The 20,608-nt window shown below is 41.8% G+C and overlaps 1 protein-coding gene across 1 annotated transcript in view; it reads right to left on the minus strand.

The window, feature by feature from the left end:
- FBXW8 (F-box and WD repeat domain containing 8) overlaps positions 1 to 20,608 on the minus strand; it is a 51,720-nt gene that overhangs the window by 18,303 nt on the left and 12,809 nt on the right. The window contains exons 5-7 of the mRNA XM_040577250.1: positions 9,384 to 9,541; positions 1,843 to 2,039; positions 343 to 552 (exon numbers count right to left, since the gene is read on the minus strand). Coding sequence (XP_040433184.1) covers positions 343 to 552; positions 1,843 to 2,039; positions 9,384 to 9,541 — 565 coding nt within the window. The remainder of the gene's footprint in view (positions 1 to 342; positions 553 to 1,842; positions 2,040 to 9,383; positions 9,542 to 20,608) is intronic.

A 20,608-nucleotide genomic window follows, 5' to 3' on the forward strand; every position in this document is an offset into this window, starting at 1 on the left:
GGACTGCACACGGACATGTGCAGGGCTCGACACGCTGCTCAGGATGTCCTCATCAGAGAGCTTCAGGGGTGCATTGTTCTGTTGGGTTTTGTTGTTTTGGTTGGTGTTTGCTTGTTTTTTTTTGGGGGGGGGGGTGGGTTTTTTTTTTATTTTTATTTTTTTTTTTTTTGAGACTAGTTCCCCCTAGAGGATCACTGGTGCAGCACAGAGCTGGGACTCAGGAGCAGAGAACGCAAAATATTTACAGTGAAAAAAGCTGAAGAGCATGGAAGAAACGGTCATTAGCATGAAAGGTTCTTTTGTTAATTATGAAGGTGTAAAATTCCTATAAAAAATAAATACCTGATTGGGCTCATTCAATAACCAGCCAAAGCCTTTGACCCCAAAGGCTGCTTCATGAGCAGACACATCGAGACACGTGACAGGCTGACCATAGACAGAATGGAGAATTTTGCCAGGATCTTCTCCTTTCAGGACATAGACGATATCTTCTGCAGCTGCCACTGCCACTGGACTCCCCAGAACATCTGGAACCAGATTAAGGAAGTTGACCTAAAAAGAGCAGACTTTTTATTCTTACTTCAGGCTAAAATTCTTTTACATCTCTACTGCCATATGCGGAACTAACAAAGCTATTGGTAACTACTGGTCATCAGCAACCCTGAGTCATCCCAAATTCATTTCAGATCAAGTCTGAGTATTGATTTTTTTTCAGAATATTTGCAAGTTTAGCTCCCATGAAATCATGTACTTATGTCCTAAACCAAGAGAGAAGTCGGGACTTGACTACAAGACAACCCGAATTTCAAACCCCCTATCTTCTCTTAGGCCTCCAGTGTGACATTGGCCAGATTTATGTGGCCCTTCTCATTTCAGTAAATGGTTAAGACACCGCAGAGAAGTCTTACCATGGGAAGGGCTGAAACTCCATTAGAGCACAGCTGATTTCTAATCCAGCCTTAGAGGAGTGGTATCTTGAGTGTTTTTCTTTTGTGTCTTGCAAACTGACATCTCACAGTCAGCAAGATGCAGGCATACAATGGATCCAACTATGATGGAGCATGGTGTTGTTTTAACATTTTTACTGGGATACTTCTTAAAACATTTGGGGATTTTGTTTATTTTTAAGTACCATAAGACTGACTTAGCTTTGAAAGAGGGGATAAATCAGAAATGGCTTAGATCCCAACTTCATATCCATTAGCTATGCAGTCTTTTTTTTTTTTTTTTTTGCAATAGGAGAGAAGTTGCAAGACTCAATTTATTCTTACCACACTTCCTTCCCCTTTCCAAAAAATGTTGATACTCCGAGCCACAGTAAAACTTCAGAGAATGGGATAGCTTTTGATTTTTAATTAAAATAGTCTCAAAACTTTAGCGACAGAAGGTGCAACCTAAAGAAGCTGCACAACTAGTTACAGCTTCACAAGTGATACTATTAGCTCATCTGCAGTATCCTGCCTCAGAATTAATCAGATAGCGTTGATCTGGAATGAGACCTTGAGTTTTAGCTCCAATTCTATGCGAGAAAACTGATTTACAAGATGAGCCAACTTAGTTTAATGTTGACAAAAAAAATAATTAAAAACAGCCAACCTCCTGCACCATATGGACTTCTATTCATTTTCACTTGTAGCTTAAGCCAGCATTTCACCCTTGCTCTTCAGTAATGAAAGGTTCATCCATTAACCTGCTACAAAATCGTAGCTTCTAACTGATAACGCTGTTATCTATTTCATGCAACACCCTTATAAAAATCTTATAAGATCCCCCTTAACTGTATCAAAAATAATTAGCAGATCAGGAGCTCCTGGAACGAAGCTGAGTAGCCTGGAGACTCACCAATTTCTGGATTTCAAATGTTCCTGTCGTTTGCCAGAATCCCTTGTCATCAGGGCTTTCCACTTTGACCTCGAAGCCAGATGCTGTTGCTACCGTTGCACCCTCTGAACCAAGAGCTAAGGCTTGTATCCTCTGATTGTGCTGGTAACGGTGTATTGGCTCTCGCCCTATCATCAGGCTCCAAACACTAACAGTTCCTGTAGAAAAAAAAAGTAAACACCTATGAGTTATCTCAGAATTTAAGAAAACCTTGAAAGATCGCTTGATGATGTAAGCTGATAAACATTTTAATTAAAAAGTATATATACAGAGAAGAGACTCCAGAGCAGGAAAACAGAATTTTAGGACACCGCATAACAGCACGTAACAGGTTCAGAGAAAACTTTCCAAAGTTAGGGGTGCAGGCATTATGGGTTGTGCTGCTCTCCTACAACACTGACTTTCAGATAACATTGGTACCTACCTTGAGGAAATCTGCTCGACTTCTCTCCCTTTTCCACATTTGGAGAAGACCAGACTTAAAGAGGGACCTAAATTCTTATTCTACTACATACATACTTGATTTCGAGTACCACAGAAATAGCGAGGAAGAACCCACATCCAAATCTAAGTCCTTCTGTTGCATACATAAAAAATTTTAGAGTGAAAGACCTGAAGCTCTACACACACAGCAGTCAGCCCAGCGATGTTAATACCATTCTTTACAGCTAGTTTGCAACCAGCAGCAAAGCTCCCAATCCTGATGCTCTGGAAAATTGAAAATGCAAAAGAGTTCAATGCTCTCAGAAAGCTAAAAAGCACAAACCTCGAGGAATACAGAAGTGCAAGTCGAGAGACAATGCGTTTGCGGTTGCACATTTTCCCTGCATAGATCACCGATACTCTATTTAAAAGCATGCTACATTAAAGCAATAACTTGAATAAGAGCAACCTGAAGCAATTAGGAGCGTATTACAGAACAGAAGGGCCAGACAGAATTGGAGACTCCTGGGCCACCTTTGCACTGAATTAACTGAGAAGCAATCTTCAGACATGATAGACAGGACTGGAGCTGGAGGAGCCTTCCTTCTACTCAAGTACGGCCATTAATGATGAAATGATTAATGATAGCCATTCCTTCAAAAGGAGACATAAAAGCTCTGACAGACAGCTGTGGACGGGCACCAATGCCAGTTTGCAAACACTCCTCCCGCGTCCCAAAGGAGGTGAAGCAAGAGTGTGGTAATGAAACTGCACATAGTGAAATGGTATCTAAATGAGTTTAAATTGATTTATGTTTGCTTTTGTAAAGATTATTTGGTATCTGGAAAGTGCTACCAATGTGAAATAATGCAGATAATCCTTAAGATCCCTGTCTAATGGCACTCCCACTGAATATTTATATTCCTCGCCATGGGAATGAGTACCATAATGGGGACCATTTTTGTTTTATTAGGGATGCATATTTAAATTAATCTGCTATTTGCCTAAACAATTAGCTGCCTCTGTTTGTTTACACAAAGCCAAAACTGCAATTAGGCTTCCATCAAAAAGATAAGTCCCAACTAAAACTGTCCCAATGGAGTCATAAGGGCTCAGAGCAGAACTTCCCAAAATTACTTCTTAGCATAATGGTAATTATGTTAATTGCTTGAAAGGTAAATAACTGCTGAACTGGTTTTGAAAAACAGAACGCTAGCCTGCATCACGCAGACTTACACTTAAAACAAGTTAACAAATACAAACGGATGGCACGGGCTGCGGTCTCCTCTGCCTCACGCGCAGGCTTCGCAGCGCACCTCGGTCCCTACGCTGCCAGTCCTCAGCTCCTCACCACGGCAGAGGGAACGGGTCAAGCCTGATCTCAGAACGGCTGTTTTAAACAAGCAAAGGATGATCCAAAATTTTGGTGCTGTCAGGTCACAGATGTTAGACGCGGACCTTTTCCTCGGACAGGGAAGGTCACTGCTAAGCTCCTCCAGGCAGGGTACCTTCAACTTTGTTTTTGCAGAAGGTTTATCCCAAACAAAGATCACTTTTGTGGAGGGAAAGAGGAAGCTGCTTTGCTTTCAGGGGGGTCTTTTGTTTACACACCTCTGTAATGAGTATTTTAATGGTTTGTTTTCTTGCTTGTTTGTTTTTTACATACAAAGTTCTGCAAAATACCAAGAAACGTTCAAGTTACACAACCCTCTTCTGACCACATAAGCAAACTGGGAAACCTGGAATTTAGAGTTCTGCTCTCCAGAACCAGGCAGCAAAGCCATTATTATTGCATCTCAAACATCACAAAGAGAAGACAGTGAATATGGAGCATGCAATAATACAATCTGTTCAAGACAGGTACGTGGCTTCCTACCAAATGTTCAATAGCAAAATCTGTCCAGGACACCTAAACATTTTATCAGGCAAATACAGCGTGTGCAACACCTGATGCACAATATGGTGTGAAAATATCCCTAGTACGACCAACAAAACTAATTACTTGTAAGGTCGCAAGTTAACATCTGTTTAATGAGGCAGCACAACATAAGGAGTAAAAGGAAGAACTCCGAAGTGTTATTTCTCTTTGCGTTCCTTTTATTAGAATGAAATTAGAATGAACAACTATTTTCTCACAAAAGGACTACTTCTCCCCCTTTCTTCTCCCCTCCTCCCAAATAGTGTTCTGTTCTGTATGTACTTCCTCCATCCTCACTTCCAGTCAAAACAAGTTTATTCATTTGCATATGACAACAGGAAAAAAACATTTATGTATATTTTTACGCAGAAAAAGCAAACACTCCACTGTGTTTATCAATAGGTAAAGCTATTACTAGTTCTAAAAGTGCTACCTCCAATATTCTTTCTTCTCTATTTCATTGCAGAAACAGCAAAATATATTTATTGGTGTGTAAGCCTTTGTAACAGTTAATCTTGTTTGTGTAATAGCACTAAAGTGTCACCATTATAGTTAAAGATATTGGTGTGGCAACATAAAAAAAATTAGGCATAAGATTTACCAGTGCAGATGAGATCACTGCTTTACATAGTCTATCTTCCTGCCTCCAGCAGTGACCAGTTCATTTCCAAAGCAAAAATCTTTGCTAAGGTGAAGTTAAGGTTGCAAGCATGCCGTGTCTTTTTCCGTGTGAATGCCGTAATCTTAAACATGTTCAAAAGTCATTCAATCAAAGTTACAGGTAACACTTTCACAGCATGCTAAGATCTGCACTGCAATTGTGATTATTCGGATTGAACTCTAACAGTAACTCCTGAAATTGGTTTGGAAATTACAGCTTAAAGGTTGTCGGTTCAAGGAAACAAGTTAAGGGCAAGAGGCTGATGAATGTGGTGTAACTGCTGACACCTGACGTTACAATTGCTGTACCGGCCTCCCGGTCTGTCACTTCAGCCCAGGCTGCACAACGAATCGAGGTCTGTAACTTCTAACCCAATACGTTGTTGAAATGTGGTCTGATGAAAGGTCCAGTTATTGCAATTCACTCGAGATAACAGGATATTTGGATACAATGTTTAACTATGAGTCCGTTGTGCCTTACGCAGCGTGCTGCTGTGTGGTCCAATTTTTGCAAGCCTCAGCGAGCATTACACACGCTCCTGCTTTATCAAAGGTGAACGGCTGGAAGCTGCTCTCCACTAACATTAATAGCGCTGGGCTCCAGTGCAGTCCCCTCCTTACGGCTGGAAGCACAAAGCCATCCTACAAAAGCAGTTGGTTTTTACGCCTGTCCTCACCTAGGTTTCTCACCGGTATAATAACCCAACACCTCTGCCACAAAACAAAGCCTCTCTTCTCCTATAAACTAGCCTAATCCCCTAACAGGAAAAGGCTGCGTAAACACAGAGGCAAAAAAAACGTTAAATCAGGTTTACAGCCATCATGACAGGGTGGCCCGGCACATCCCTGCTCCTAAAAGCTACCTGCAGCTACCTGCTGCCCTTGGCTGAGCCGAGGGAGGGCCACGTCCTGGTGCACAGCATCCTGCGCTCAGCTCCCAGCCACACATTACATCAGCTCTCCCATGTTACGATGCTGCTGCTAGCAGTGCTGACAGCCCTAGAAAATACACAGAACAATTTACATGTCTGTTACCTAAAAACAAAACAAAACAAACCACAGCAAATACAGAGGGATACGTATGCGAGAGCTGGGGCTCTGGACATGCTCCTGGTTTTCATGCTCACTCACTCCAGCTCCTGCGCAGCCCAGCTGCACGGAAAGGGCAGGAGCTGCTTAATTCCCATCATCTACGTGACGTTTTTCCTCTTTGTAGGTCGCAGTCCTGCCACTTCCTATTTTGATTGAAGCTAATCAAAAAATAAACAAAACAAATCTGTTCTCCACCTCTGAAAACAGTTCCTATTTGTATTTTTTTCCTCCAACCTGGGAGCATAAATTTATTTCCTTTTGATTTGGGGGTACAGATGACCAAGCCTGCGCTTTATTCCCAACTCGGTGAGTCGAGAGGCAGAATTCCCTGACCTGGGTATAAAATCACACACCATTTAGCCAAGCCAACGGTTTTGCATTGAGAGCCACCTGCACACCTGTGTACATCTCACGTGAATAAGTATACTGCTGCGTGCTACCTGTAGTTTTCTTCAAAGGAACCCAAAACACTCGCTTTCTTTAATTTGAGGCAAACTGTTTCCTGCTCTAGCTATTTCACAGCAGGTCCTGGCACTTAGGGGAAGACTCCAAACATATTACTTCATTTCTGTCTCTGCAAACAGGGTACAGAAGGGACAACACCCGCAAGCAGCTCTAAGGGCATCGGAACGGACAAGACAGCAGATTCCCAGTCCCAGAAAGCGGCGCTGCCAAAATTCCCTTCCTGGAGCCTGCCAACAAGCAAGCACCGTTTCTGATCCCTGCAGAAACCACGTTCCCCTGCTCCAAGGTGCTTTGTGTCTTGTGAAGGGTCCCCAAGTCCTCCCCGCAGGTCTCGGGGCGCCCCCGTAAGCAGGAGCATCACCCCGTCTTGCCTACACGAGTATGAAGCACTGCATTTAAAAACCCCAAAAAGACCAAAACCCAAAACCCAACACCCACGTACGTTCTCTTGTCACACCACATTGTTTTCAAGTCAAACTATGAGACTCCGGAGGGCGGGGGGAGGGTGATGGCTAAAGTAGACTGCTGTTTCCCAAAAGCTGTGGCTCGCAGCCAAAGGCAGGCAAGCATGGAGCAGATGGAGTCCTGGCAAGGCCCCTACTGTCCCTGCATTAGCAGCATCTGCTCATTACCCAGAACCCTCGCCTGCTTTATCTAATGCTCCAGGAAAAGCATTTTGATTTGATTCATTTCAGTTCGGTAACGTGCAACACAATTAGTGGTAAAATCAAACTGGAGGGCTGCCAGTGCTGACAATAGGAAACAAGGCAGAAGAAATATGAGGCCAGTGGGTTGGAATTCAAAAATCACAACTGTGGATCAAGTTGCCAAGTCCCGTTGCCCCAGGTGTACATGCAGTGCCCCCACTGAGTATTGGCATGGGCAGAGGAAACTTCATTTTCTCCCCATACACTTCTCTCTCATTTACCTCTCCTTGCAGCTTGTTCCTCAGAGGATGACACCGTCGGAAACGTTCACCAAAAGCCACAATTCAATTTTTCTTTAGTGCCATCGCAGAGTTACAATTCACTTTGGATGCAGGCATCCCAGTAAGACAACCCTTTTTCCTTGCTGTATTTCCTATGCCTTGGGAAGCGTTTGCTACTACCGAACCAGAAAGCAGTGCTGCAAGGCAGGCACGGCATGAGCAGAATCTGCCTGTTAGCTCTTCCCTGTGATCAGATGCCAAGGACATCACTGCGTGAGCTCTGTTGAACTGGGAGAAACTGATGTTATCTGAACGAGTCTGCTAGCCAGGGATTCGACAGAGAAGTCTAGACTCTTTGCCTGACAGCACCACCTCCAACACTAGCAGATGGTTTCTCTGTGTTAGTCAAACTTACAAACAAAGAGAAAAGGGAGCTGGAAAAGTACAACAAAGAACAATCAAACACATTATCTTCAAAGCCGCCCTCCCCCCGCAAGTTGAAAATAATTCTCTCCACCAAACTGTAAATATGTGCTCTCAGATTCCCGTTAGTAAACATTTCTAAAAACAGTTTTTACAATTCCCTGTTCACATAGAAACTAATCTATTCTGACCAGGGTTCTCAAATCAGAGTAACTGCCATATCACAGAGCCCATTAAAATTTCTACCCAAAAGAATAAAAGATGCAGAGCTTTATGCAAACTAGCATAGTCACAGCACACACAGGACTGACGACAAGGAGTGCGACAGAAAAAAAACCCTAGACAGATTATTAGATTAGTCAGTGGGAGACTAGAAAACAAACAAAAGAACCTCTGCTATATTCATTGTTTGGCACATTGGACAAAAAGCCAACACTTAAAAACCTCACTGTTATAATTTCCTGTGACTCAAGTAAATAATATTAATGAGTGTTTTGTAATACCAGACTCGCTGTTGTCAGAAAACATTTCCTATCAACAATTCTTAGCCCCAGAAAACAATATCATCACAACCCTACCTAGAAACAACACTAAGAAAGCTGAACATCTGAAACACTTATTTTCAGATATAAAACATATAATTTACTTATAAAATAAAACATAAGTATTAGAGATTTTGTTTGGATTGCTCATTTTTCATTTTTGCTTCCACATGCAAAAACGCCAAGATCGTAGTACGTGTGCAATGCTCTCTAACTTAAAAAACAAAATGAAAAAACGCACACAAAAAAAAAAGAAAAACAAAAACCCCACTGCCTTCATTCACACTTAAGAAAAGGTTTAGGTGTCAAATCACACAACCCAAAGAAAGATGCTAAGAGCTGAGCTCTGCCTGGGCAACTCAACCTGGGATTCCAGTTGTCAAGCACTGTTCAACCCTGACTTTTTTATTTGCTGTCCCCCAGTCCAGTAGATGTGTAGTTGGCTTATGGCTCTTGTTACCATTTATATGAACATCTAAGGATATTTAAAACAATGCATATAACCAGAATTTTATTAGTTTCATTAAATATTAGGTCACAGTTTTTATTTCTCTATATCAAAGTACATAATAATCCAACAACGCAAACCAGTATTTTAGTTAAGAAAATGTGCATCCATAAACTGCACAGGGAACATAAGAGGACACAGACTAATCAGACATGCAAGTTCACCACTATTCCCATAACAAAGCCCCACACTACCCTGAGGGAGTTTTGGACAGAGGAGAATGCTGGTGGAAGAATATTTAATATTTTTATAGCCAAACAAGTTATTTGCTTAAGATACTTTGGCTGGACTACAACCTGGCACTCAAGCTTTGTGTAGCAGTTCCAGTAGGAATTAAACATCAGTTTTAATGGGTGCTATGTTCCAATGCCTCCTAATGCATTTAGGGTTATTGGCCAACTTTCTCACATAAAAGCAAGTGTGTGCGTGTGTGTGTATATACAGGATTACAGACACACAAAAAGCTGAGCACAGCTGCTTCATTTTTGTAAAGCTTTTTTTTTTTTCCTCCCCTAAATAGGGAGGAGAGTTGTGGTTACTTACCGTCCTCGTAAGCTGCTACAGCCAGAGAGCTGTTTATCCTCACAAAGGAGACATGTGGCTGAGGTCCAGCATCACCAGGACCGTGCATTGGTTCCAGGATGGGGGCTGTGTAGTCCCAGGTGCGCGTGTCCCACAACCTCACTTCCCCTGATGTGTATCTGGAAAGGAAAGCTATTATTCATTCCAAAAACATCTGAAAAGAGGTAGCCACAAGAGAAGAGAGGAAGGAACAAGAAGTGTCTGGAAACCCAACGCCATTTACAGCTCTTAGACTGATTCTCCTCATGTTTACAACCCTACCAACTTTGTTCATTTTATTCCCATTTACTGAATGCAGCATTGGGTCTACCAAGACAGGTAAATTGGAGCTACAAGGATGAAACCACTGAGCTACCACAGTTTACCAACTATCAATGTTAGCTTTACAGATAAAATGCAACGAGAGCAGGGCTTCAGGAAAAAAAGTTCACCAGTAATGAGTCTAAATTACATCATGGCAAAACTTCAATCTGTTTCCTTTTAGTCTTTAAAAATGTATGATTGTGGTTGTGCCAAAGAAAGGCTGTTTAATCAGAGTATTTATGTACATACATACAAGCATTCACACGCATACACCCATCCAACCTACTGCTCTTTATAGAACTAAGCTCCTCAGTGCCTCATCAACAGATCACTTGCCTACATCTCTGAAGACTAATTAATTTATTCCTAGCATCAAGTGTTGTCTTTAGAATTAAAGCAACACTTCTTTCTTCACAGAAGACTCCCCTACCAAAATATCAGAAAAAAAAGTTTAACATCAGACAAACTATACTTTGCTAATGAGAAAATCAAAAAACAGAAATAAGCTCAGAATAATACTGAATATATTTAATGGAGTGAAGGCTGTAACACAGCAACACAAAAACAGTGCTGTGCCACACAATGTACTATTAATGGAAAAAAATCATTCCTGGGTCCTGCAGGCAAAGTAGAGAAGCTCCCTCCATGAATGGTCAAAAAATATGGTCAATTTGGAACAGTTCAGTAGTTATTAAAAGACAAGATATGACACTACTGTAACAATTAACAGTCGAACAGTCTCAGATGTCCTTTTCTGCCATACCCGAGACATGGATTCTGTTGGAAATGAAGGGTGTTTCCTGCTCTGTCAGCTTTGTTGCTGTATCTTGCCTTTTGGGAAAAGAACATTTCAGGAGTGTTTCTTCTTAACCTCAAAGGTCTACAGGGCAGAAATGTGCCTGTCCCATATTTATGATGAAAATAAGAAAGGAGTTGTTTACAAAGGTAGCAAAGGAAGGTGCTTAATAAAGGTTCAGAAGATGTTGGACTTCAGGACAGGTTACCCAGCTATTTGGGGAGTATCATACACCTGGGCTGCAGGCACTCTGAAGCAGATTATTTCCAACATCTCTGGGTGGAAATGCTCCACCTCACGCACCTGATTAAAGTGCCAAAGGAGGTGGTAGAAACTGTTAAGCAAAAAGAGATGCCCGTTAATTCACTGCACTGAACTGGGAAGAGAAGAGACCCCTGTCCTTGTGACCTGCCTTCCTTTTCAGTGCTTTACACCACAAAATAGAAAAAAATGAGAGAATTAGGAGGGATGGCACTTCTCCATCCTCCTCCTTTTGCAGATAAGGCCCAAGTCTCCCTATAAATCTTGCTTTTGTTTCCAATTTACAGCTGCACTATTTGAAAAGAATAGCACGGGAAAGAAGCTTCCCCAAAGCAAAGAAAGATGTTTCACTCTGGACTGGACAAGCTGTCTAGCCCAGTCCACAGGAAATATCACCAATTTGCAATACTGAAAAGCTCTCATTTCATAGATTTTAAACTTCGGAGATGAAGCACTATAAAAATTGCATCTGGAACAGGTAATCGCACATATCTGTTGTGGTTGCACTCCTGTCCTCACTCCCTCACCAATGACAACGGCACATGCTGGAGAGCTTTCGCTTCCATACCATGAAGCCGTGCTGCTCTCCCACTCTCGGCAAGGATCTGCTTGCTGAATACGAGAACTTCTTAGGGGTACCTCAGGTATGCCCTGGTGGGTTTGGGGCAGATACTACAGAATACCACAAAAGAAGACCTCAGCCGTAATGCTCATTCCCGTTCTGTCAGGAGAGAGAACCACGGAATCCCCTAGGTTAGAAAAGACTTTCGAGATCACCAGGTTTAACCATCAACCTGACCTAACGAGTACCACAGAATGGAGCATTTTATGTGCCAGGAGAACCACACAGCACCTACCAAACTCTATCTTCATGCGTTTTGGTCCAGACATCCCACCAGTGCACCGCAAGCCAAGACGTATGTCAAGCCTTACGTATGTCAGGAAGAGAAGGGAGGAGGGCAGTAAGGCATCTCTCTGCCCCCACCCCTCCAGCATCCCTCCTGCCCCGTTTCACTCAGCACCACCACTCACCTCCTTCCCAGTGCAGCATGGCACCACCTCAGTCCCATGCGGCAAACCTCACCGATAGAGAGGTGTTCCAAGACCACACTGGAAACCTAAATGGAGGTTTGGGTTTGGGCATTGAATCAGAATGGGGAAATGGGAGACATAAAGCACCTCCTCAGCTGACAACACACCCCGCTGGCCATCGCTGCTGGTTCCCAGCGCACGGTGGGCCCGTACCAGAACTGAACTGGAAGAGTTTCAAACGCAAATGAGTCCAATTCCGACCTAAAAAATTTAATGGTTCAACTCCCTGCTTTTAATGCTGTTGTAAAGAGCAACACACTTTCAATTTGTAACCACAACAAAAGGCTTTTAAACTATTAAAGCAATGCCTTGCTGTAAAAAAATAAAAAGGCTGCTTTATTGCAGATAATTGACAAATCTGCCATATCAATATAGATGGCTGAAGAACAGGCTGCGCTGCACAGAACCTCTTCCTAGATAATTTCAGTATTTCTATTTATTTCCTACCACAACAATTTTTTCCTTTACATTTCCCCCTGAAAATTTTGCTTGGGCTACCAGCTACTGAATGAAAGAACCCCAGATTGAAGTCTGCTGCCACAGAACAGGCAGAGTGCTCCAAACTCATTCAGTTACTGATTTTTCTACCACAATGGATATGAAAAACCCACAGAGCTTTCTGCTGGAGATAGAATATACTATTTCTAATACAACAGAAAATACATTCTATTGTTTGAAATAACCAACAGCATTCAGCTGCTGCTTTCCCCCATAGCCTACCATGCTGGGTATATTGAAATGATTATTCCAGTGGCACATACATACTCTGACATCTAATACAAGCCAGCTGCAAAAATAAAACAAACAAACAAAACCACAAACAAACAAAAAAACAAACCCAAACCTAAAAACCCAGGTTCTCAAGTTGAAACAAAAATAAAACTGTTACAGACCATACCTGATCTACTTCATCGAGAAAGGCTGTTCCAAGTCTTGCTTTCCTGAACGCAACAGGGAGCAACATAAAGGACTATTGCTTACAGTCCCAAGTTTTTCCCTCTCCAGATACCCTCTGCCCTGATGCCTTCCGACTTTCTCCAGTGCCTGGCTTTCAGCTCTGGGGCTGCATGCTTCTCTCCGTCTTCACCAGATGCAGCCACCCTTCTCTTAGTGTTCGACAGACACTGCCCACCCAAGTAACTCAGCTTCTTTGATGGACCTACATTTCACTTTGCTCTTGTTCTTTTAAACATCTCAGTGTATCCACATGAGTAGCAGCAGCTGGAGAAAGACAAGCTATATTTTTTTTTTAACTGTACTTCTCTTCCTCACCCTGACAAGTCAGTTCTGTAACTCTAGACAGATACGTATATACATCTGAAAGAGAGCCTGCAAATTCAACTTAAGCTTTACAGAGGAGTAAAACAAACTTGCTGAAACAGAACAAGAGGTGGAATGCATATGGTATAGAGAAATTGATAAAAATTAAGTTCATACGTTATCTACAAACGTACTACAATAAAAATACCTGCTCACTAATCAAAAGCATTTCAGCATCTTTTTACTGACAGTAACGTCATAATGAGATGAACAATTTCCTCGTGTCCTCTCACATGAGTAAAAGCAGAAGACTGAAGGAGAAGGAGACAGGGGTTAAAAGCTGCTGCTGTCCCATGATGGCTGGGAAGCAGGTGGTGAAGTGCAGAGCACATGTGGGAGGAAGCAGAGATGGAGGCTGGGCACTGCTCTAATGAAGTGGTGCTGAAGAGGCAGGCGATTTGATAAGGAGGAAAACATCAGGAAACTGGTCAAAACACAGAATCTCATCTGAAAAAGCTCAACTGTGTTGGATAGCAATAGCCAGAACAAATTTGGGGAAGAGGAGGAGGGGGAGGCTGATCTCTCTCCAGAGCCCCAGATGTCTTTATCGTTGCCTAATGACAATTATACTCAACCAATTAAGACACTGCTATCACAGTTGCATTGTTAGTAAGCCTTTGGCCCTGAGTGTTGATGGCTGTCTAATTAGTGTTTGTGCAAAGTACAACTGCAACTAATATATAAACTGACAAATACACAAAAGAAAAACTGTTAACAGGAACATTTTCAAAACAGTAGAGACTCTACTCATTCAGTCCATGGCAGCAGCAAAGACAAATCGCTTTCCTTCATGGCCCACTTACTGCTGGCACTGCATAATTTCACTTCAAACAAGCAGGTCAACCAGACCATCGCTGGCTTTCTGTTGAAAAGTGATGTTGGCGTAAGTCCGTTTCCGAGGCTGCTTCAAGCACATCACTCCAGGGCAACTCTCACTGCACTAAGTTGGTCTGAACACCTAAGACTTTTGGTAAGACACTTTACAAATCGGTTTATATTTTCCATATTTTTCTCTGAAGAAATCATAGCAAGAAAATAAAAAAGGAGGAGAAAGAAAAACCTTTGTTTCACAGTCAGGTTTGATTTCCAGAAGGCAAAGTCTGTTCAGTTTCCAGATACCTGCGGTGATCAACAAAACAAAACAAAAAAATCCAACAACTTTGTTTCAGGCAGTCAGTGACCATCTGTTAATACTCAAAAGATCTTATTATGAAGTCCTTACAATGTCAGTGCATTTTATTGAAGTCAGTAGGAATTTCGCTCAAGTAACAATCTCCAGCTATAGCTCTGTTTAAATGGATGCCTGTTGATAAGCAAGTAAAATAATGAGGATTTTGCACTGTCTTGCTGCAACAAGGATCTCAAACCTTTCATCCTTATTCCACCAAAAGCACCTAACCAGTCCTTCATGTGGTTAATTAAGGTACCTAATCAATGACCCCCCTCAGTAGACTTAAGAATAGAGTTCAATTAGCTATGCAAATCCAAGTCCAAACACCTTTGTTAGTTGGTTCAATCTGCTCCTAAAGCTTCATTTTTCTATAAGGCTCAAGTGAGAAAGTGGTAATTCATAACGTTCAGTTTCAAAAACCTCTTCATCAAACATGTCGCAAGTTGGAAGATATCTCCATTGCAACACACAGTGCTGAAATTATTAAATAGATTCTGCCACCTTCATTATACTCAACATTAAGACCCACAGCTTTTCCCTGAAGCGAGGGAGAACGATACACAGCTTGCTTACAAGAGTCGGAGACACCTCACAAATAAGGCTGAATGAAAAATGTAGCAGCTCCCCAGCTTTCCTGTGCTCTCATTTACAGTTAGAGATATTGATTTTGCCACTACGTATAAAACCAGCAGATAGCTTGGCTAAGGGATTTCTTAAGAGAGATTCAGGAAAAAAGTCTAGTAGCAGTTATAGAATGCAATGATGGAGTAAAGAGAGCTACTTTGTATGGCAGAAAGGAATATAAATGTAACATGATGACAAAAAATGAAATACAAGTGGAATAGAAAAGAGAAAGTTTTCTGCTATTTCACAGAGAGGTGGAAAGCTATAACAAAAAATACAAGAAAAAACAGATGGAGGTAAACAAAACCAGCACTTGAAACCATTTTAACACTGGCAGATCAACTTTATGTCCATGATTCCATTCAAACGTTACTTTGGGTTGCTAGCTACACGAGAGCGACTATGAAAAAAGTGACTGAACTTGTACCAAAACTGATTTGGAAACAGTTTGAGTCTTAACATGTAGGAAGTACATTCTGAGCATCCCTGCGATCAGTTCCTGAACACTTACAGAAACTAAGCTGGAAAAGAGCTTATACCTTCATTCTCATGGCCTTATTTAGGAAACCATAGCTCTAGAAAGTGGGTTAAGCTGCTTGAGATAGCACGCAGTTCTTCTGTTATCTGTAACAAAATTAACATTTCACCAAGTTCTTCTGTGTGCCTTACTTTCTTATTAATTTTAAGCACATGCAAATGCCATACCAAGGGAACAGAAACAAGCCAAAGGGTTATATGGCAGGCAAAACATTACGAAACTTTAAAAAGAAATTGGAGAAAGCCAAACTGTCTCTAGCCGTTTCTTTTTTAAGGCCAAGAATCTCCCATCATTAAGAACAAGGTTCCATAATGAAACCAGCTGCTCTGACCAAGGAAACATAGCACAGTGTGTACTGCCTATGGCTGCTGACATAGGAGTGGAAACATACATTTTTTTCAAGAGAAGTCAGGAGGAATTACGATGTAATTTGGGAAGGATCTGGTACATCAGCCATATTATTTGATAAAAGGACAACCGTGTAATGGAACAAATAACAGAGGCTCCGGTTTCAGACACGGGACAGAAAAGACCATTTGAGGATGATGTAAATTGATCTGTTTATGTGTCAGAAGGGATGCAAACTGCAACATACTGCAAGAGCAGAAAGGAAAAGCATCACCTGAACTTTAAGGCACTGAAGGCAACAGAGGCCGGTAGGTCATGAAAACTGTAAAAATGAACTGTCCAAGAAAGTCACAAAAGAAAAAGGATGGGCTGGTCCAGCCTCGGCAGAAAGCTGGGTTTTACAATAAAAATAACTGCTGTGACTTCAGAACAGCAGGCATCACTTCACATACAGCAAATCCCGCTGCGGCAATGCATCCTTCTGCATCAAACCTGTAAGTAAACCAATAGCTTAATGGTGGGCCAGGCTGGAAAGGGAGCTGTCACAGAGAGTCAGTATCAAGCTCCTACTATTGGTTTCACCTGAAAGGCTCTTTTTTCACCAGATGACAGAGAAGCTGATGTGCTTGTCACTTAACACAACCTTACCTAACTCCCTGAGTTTGTCATCTGACCCCTCTGAACTCGTGATGTCATCCCATTTTCAACCTCCTAAAGGTGACTCGCATGAAAAAACAGGTCTGACACTTATTACTTCTTAACAATGACAAGAATGAGTGAAGAGAGCACAAAGGGTTTGGGGGAGGTTGAAGGAAGAAGGCAAGTGTTTCTGCATCCTTCCTTCCTGCTTTGTTTTATATCCAGGCTCTCAGCCACCGGGAGGCGAGGGAAAAACCTCTCCAAGTTGTGACATTATGCAAGTGAAATTGAAGCAATTCAACAAGGAAGGGGTTTGTTCAGGCTGTTTAAGACTTTGGTTTGTTAACTTTTATTCATTTTCATTACTAATTAATATTTTGGTTTCCTCAGGTCTGCATACCGAATTAAGATGCAAGAGCTAATAATAAATACCTAGAGAATAGCCCACAAGCCCTATAGCAAAAAACCAAATTAGATGAGAGTTGACATGAAGTTTTTAAAAGTGCAGAGAAGTATTTTCAAGCCTTTCGGGCTAGTTTCACACATCATTATGAAGCTAAAAAGGGTGACAAGCCCATTTGTTAAAAAGTCATTTGCAGGTCACCTTTGAGCAAGAGGAAAGCAGTGTGGAAGGTGATCCTAGAGAACAAAGAAATCCACCATATACTACCAACTGCTTTAATGTTGCTTATAGTGACTTAATGTTGCTTATAGTGACTTAAACTTCAAGGCCCAAACTGTTCAAAGACACTGCAGTGTTTAAACTCTAACTCCCATAGGACTCCAGAACGAAGACAACTTTATTAAAGTTATCTTGGTGCACTCAGCTTCTTGGTATGGCAGAGTCAAAATGTATTACCTCTAGAACAGACGATTCCCCTAACCACACAGGGTATTTAGAGAGTTCCTCTTTTGCTTCTCATTGCCTTTATTAAGCAACGCTGCCCAAATAAAGGAGAAACACCGTCTGTGCCAGGTAGCTCCACCCTGAAAGGAGAAGCGTTAACCTGCAGATTTATGGAGGGCACTCAGAGCAGATGGATCTCACTGGCCCTTACCTCAAAAAAAAAAAAAAAGTATCTGGGAAAGGAGGAGGAGGAAAACCTCTGAGGTTAAAATGTAGAGAGAAGAACCCAGGGCTGACTCCCAGCCTATCTGTAAGGGGTGCTGAGGTTCCATGCATCTGCTAATACGTCTCTGTGGCACAGCGCAGGCATGTGCTACTTAAATCTCCATTTATGCGAGCTCTTATCTATCATCCTTTCTTCAAAGAAAACTGAAGAAAGAAAAAGTATCAGACACCTTTATATTTCCAGGCCTTTGGAACAGTGATCTTACTATGGATCTCTTCTGTTGCTTTCACTTGGAAAGCTTTCAGAGCTACAAGCAGCACCAGCAAAGCCGAAGTGCCCTCTCTGCAAGCATAAAATTAGCCAACACAATGCTCAACAACAAAACGTCAGTCTTGGGACTGACGCAGACGCGGTGTGGTTGTACGCGGTGCAATGCGAGGTGAGGTGACAGCCACCAACACAGGGCAAGTTTACCACGCAGTGCAAGGACACCCACAGGTGAGCATTTCACAGAGCCAGAGTGCCTCACATCACACTACTGACCTGTTACACCACGAGATCCACTGCACAGTGACACCACCAGCAAGCCCCAGGTTCACACTCTGAGATCTGTATCTCAAGGAGGACCTGACCTCTGACTACATACGCCTGTCAGCGTGTCTGTCAACACCATCAAGAAAAAAAAAAAAGGACTGATTTTACCATCCAAATATGCTCCTGCTTAAAGAACCCAGATTTGTTTAAGGTTTTATTAACAGAAAGTGAGCGAATCCAGGCATTCTGTATTGAAACCAAACACACAATGGTATCAGGTAAAGCGAACGTAAGCATCAGTAGTAATTTATAAGAGCCAAGCAAGCAGACATAATTGCTTTAAGTAAACTCTGACTTAAAGAAGAAACTACATTTGAATTGAATATGGAGAGGGGGGAGGACAACATCTCTTTAAAGGAAATCCTTCGAGACATGTAACTGTAGAAAGGCTGGCAAATACAACATTGATTGGGAGTGAGGTAACCACAAACACCACCGTCTCAAATGAAAAGGGATTCAAGGTCTGACCCAGAAAACAAGCATCGTAACCGCTGGGATAAAATTTTAATGATAAACACAAGATGCTCTGCATGCAGGCCAGATTGAATTATCTGATGTCAGCCAGTAAATGTGAGGCGCTCTGAGAAAGAAGAGCTGCTAGCAGCCACCTTCGACTCACAGCTCAGGTTGCACTTAATCAATCCTTGATATTCTGCCATCTTCTGGCTTGAGCTTTGGCAGCAGCACGGGGAAAGTACAGGAGAGTGCAAGAAAACAGGGACATTTCTCTAAGGAAGAGCCAACCCTGTATAACTCATCTTTGCCTCTTTAAAAGAAATTAATAAAGAGATCCACTCCTGGACCAGTTCAGGCAAGCCATGCCTCTGTGGATTACACTCACAGCCTCTGTTATAAATCACCCTGTCTACAACCTGTACGAATTCCTTTTCGGAAAGATTAAAACAAAAACAAAACCTCTACAGCAACTAAAATAAAGCTGCATCATTCCACTTTCCAGCAGAGTCTGAAGCAGTATAACGAAGCATGCGAGATGAGGTCTATCAGAGCACAGGTTCAAATCAAACACCATTTTTCCCAGGCTTGCTCCAACATCCAAAATACACAACATTTCTGCTGGAGAACTTTATTCTCCCCTCCTTTTTATTTATTTTATTTTTATAACCATTCTCTGATCTCCCAAGATCCTGAGCTGAACCTCCTGAAACCAGGGAGCAGCTGCTACGCACTGCCACAGTTTCCAGCCATAAAGGCAGAACGTAATGCCTGGCTGGCCTGACCGAGCTGAGCCAGAGCGCTGCAGCTGCTCCCCGAAGTCAGGCATCAAAAACCTGCTCAAAACTGAGTGGCCCTATTTGTCTCCATTGCAGCAACCTGACTGTAGAAGGAAAAAAAGGTAAATGATGCCACAAGCCACCGCTTACAAAAAAAAAAACACAGAAAATTCAATGCACAAAATTAGCTCTAAGATCATCACCAATTTGTCCAACCTTCCAAAGTCACAGGCTGTTGTTTAGCTGTATGCACATGGCAAGCCTCGCTGTAACCTATGATTATTCACATGTAAAGCTAAGCACATAAGTGTCTGTGAAACTAGAGATATAATCATTAAATGTAACAGATAATTGATATTTATACTGAGAAGAAAATTGACTTCTGTTAACCTCAGCTATTAAATTACTTCTTCAGTACTGAAAGAATGCAACAGCTAACTATTGATCACTAGATTCATTACACTTTTATGACAAATTTGAAAGCACAATGCCATTAAGTACAATACTATAAGCTGGGAGAGAAAGGGGTGGGTTATGTTTGGATTTAAACAAAAAAACCCTTCGATCTACCTAAATAGTTACCAAATGCACATAATGGAGAAAGTAATTCCCTGCACAATCAACTAATGTGCTTGTAAGTTTTAACTATAAGTCTGTCTTTTTTGATCTGCACTACTACAAATGGAATAAAAACATTTATACAAAAATAATGCAACAAACAACAAATTTGAAAAGATCTGTATGCTCTGCCAGAGATCTGCCAAAAAAAAAAAAAAGCTGTTTTATTTTTTATAGGGGGATGAACTAGAAATTTTATTCTTGAAGACTGCATTCTCTCAGGTAGTGAAAATCAAAAGATGAGAAAAGAGAAAACAGTCAGGAAACAATGATCCATGTATGATGCTGAAGACACCTGAGGCAGCAGACACATCCAGCTTTTGTAACAGCACCAGTAGTCATATTTTCTTATTGTTGCATCTTCCTCAATTAGTTGAATAGTTTTTGAGATATTACCGGGAGGAGAGCAGTGGGCTATTGTCTTGTAGACTTTGATCATCACTGGCAAAACAACAAATTCACCTTCTTTGGAGCAAGTTACAGAACTGCTTTTGGCTCACAGCAATTTGCGAGATGCCTGCAGAGATCTCAAGCTATCAGAGCAGAGGGAGTGGCAAGAGGTAAACAGCAGAGGAAG

This window comes from Cygnus olor, chromosome 17, assembly GCF_009769625.2.
Source record: "Cygnus olor isolate bCygOlo1 chromosome 17, bCygOlo1.pri.v2, whole genome shotgun sequence".
NCBI classification, from domain to species: domain Eukaryota; kingdom Metazoa; phylum Chordata; class Aves; order Anseriformes; family Anatidae; genus Cygnus; species Cygnus olor.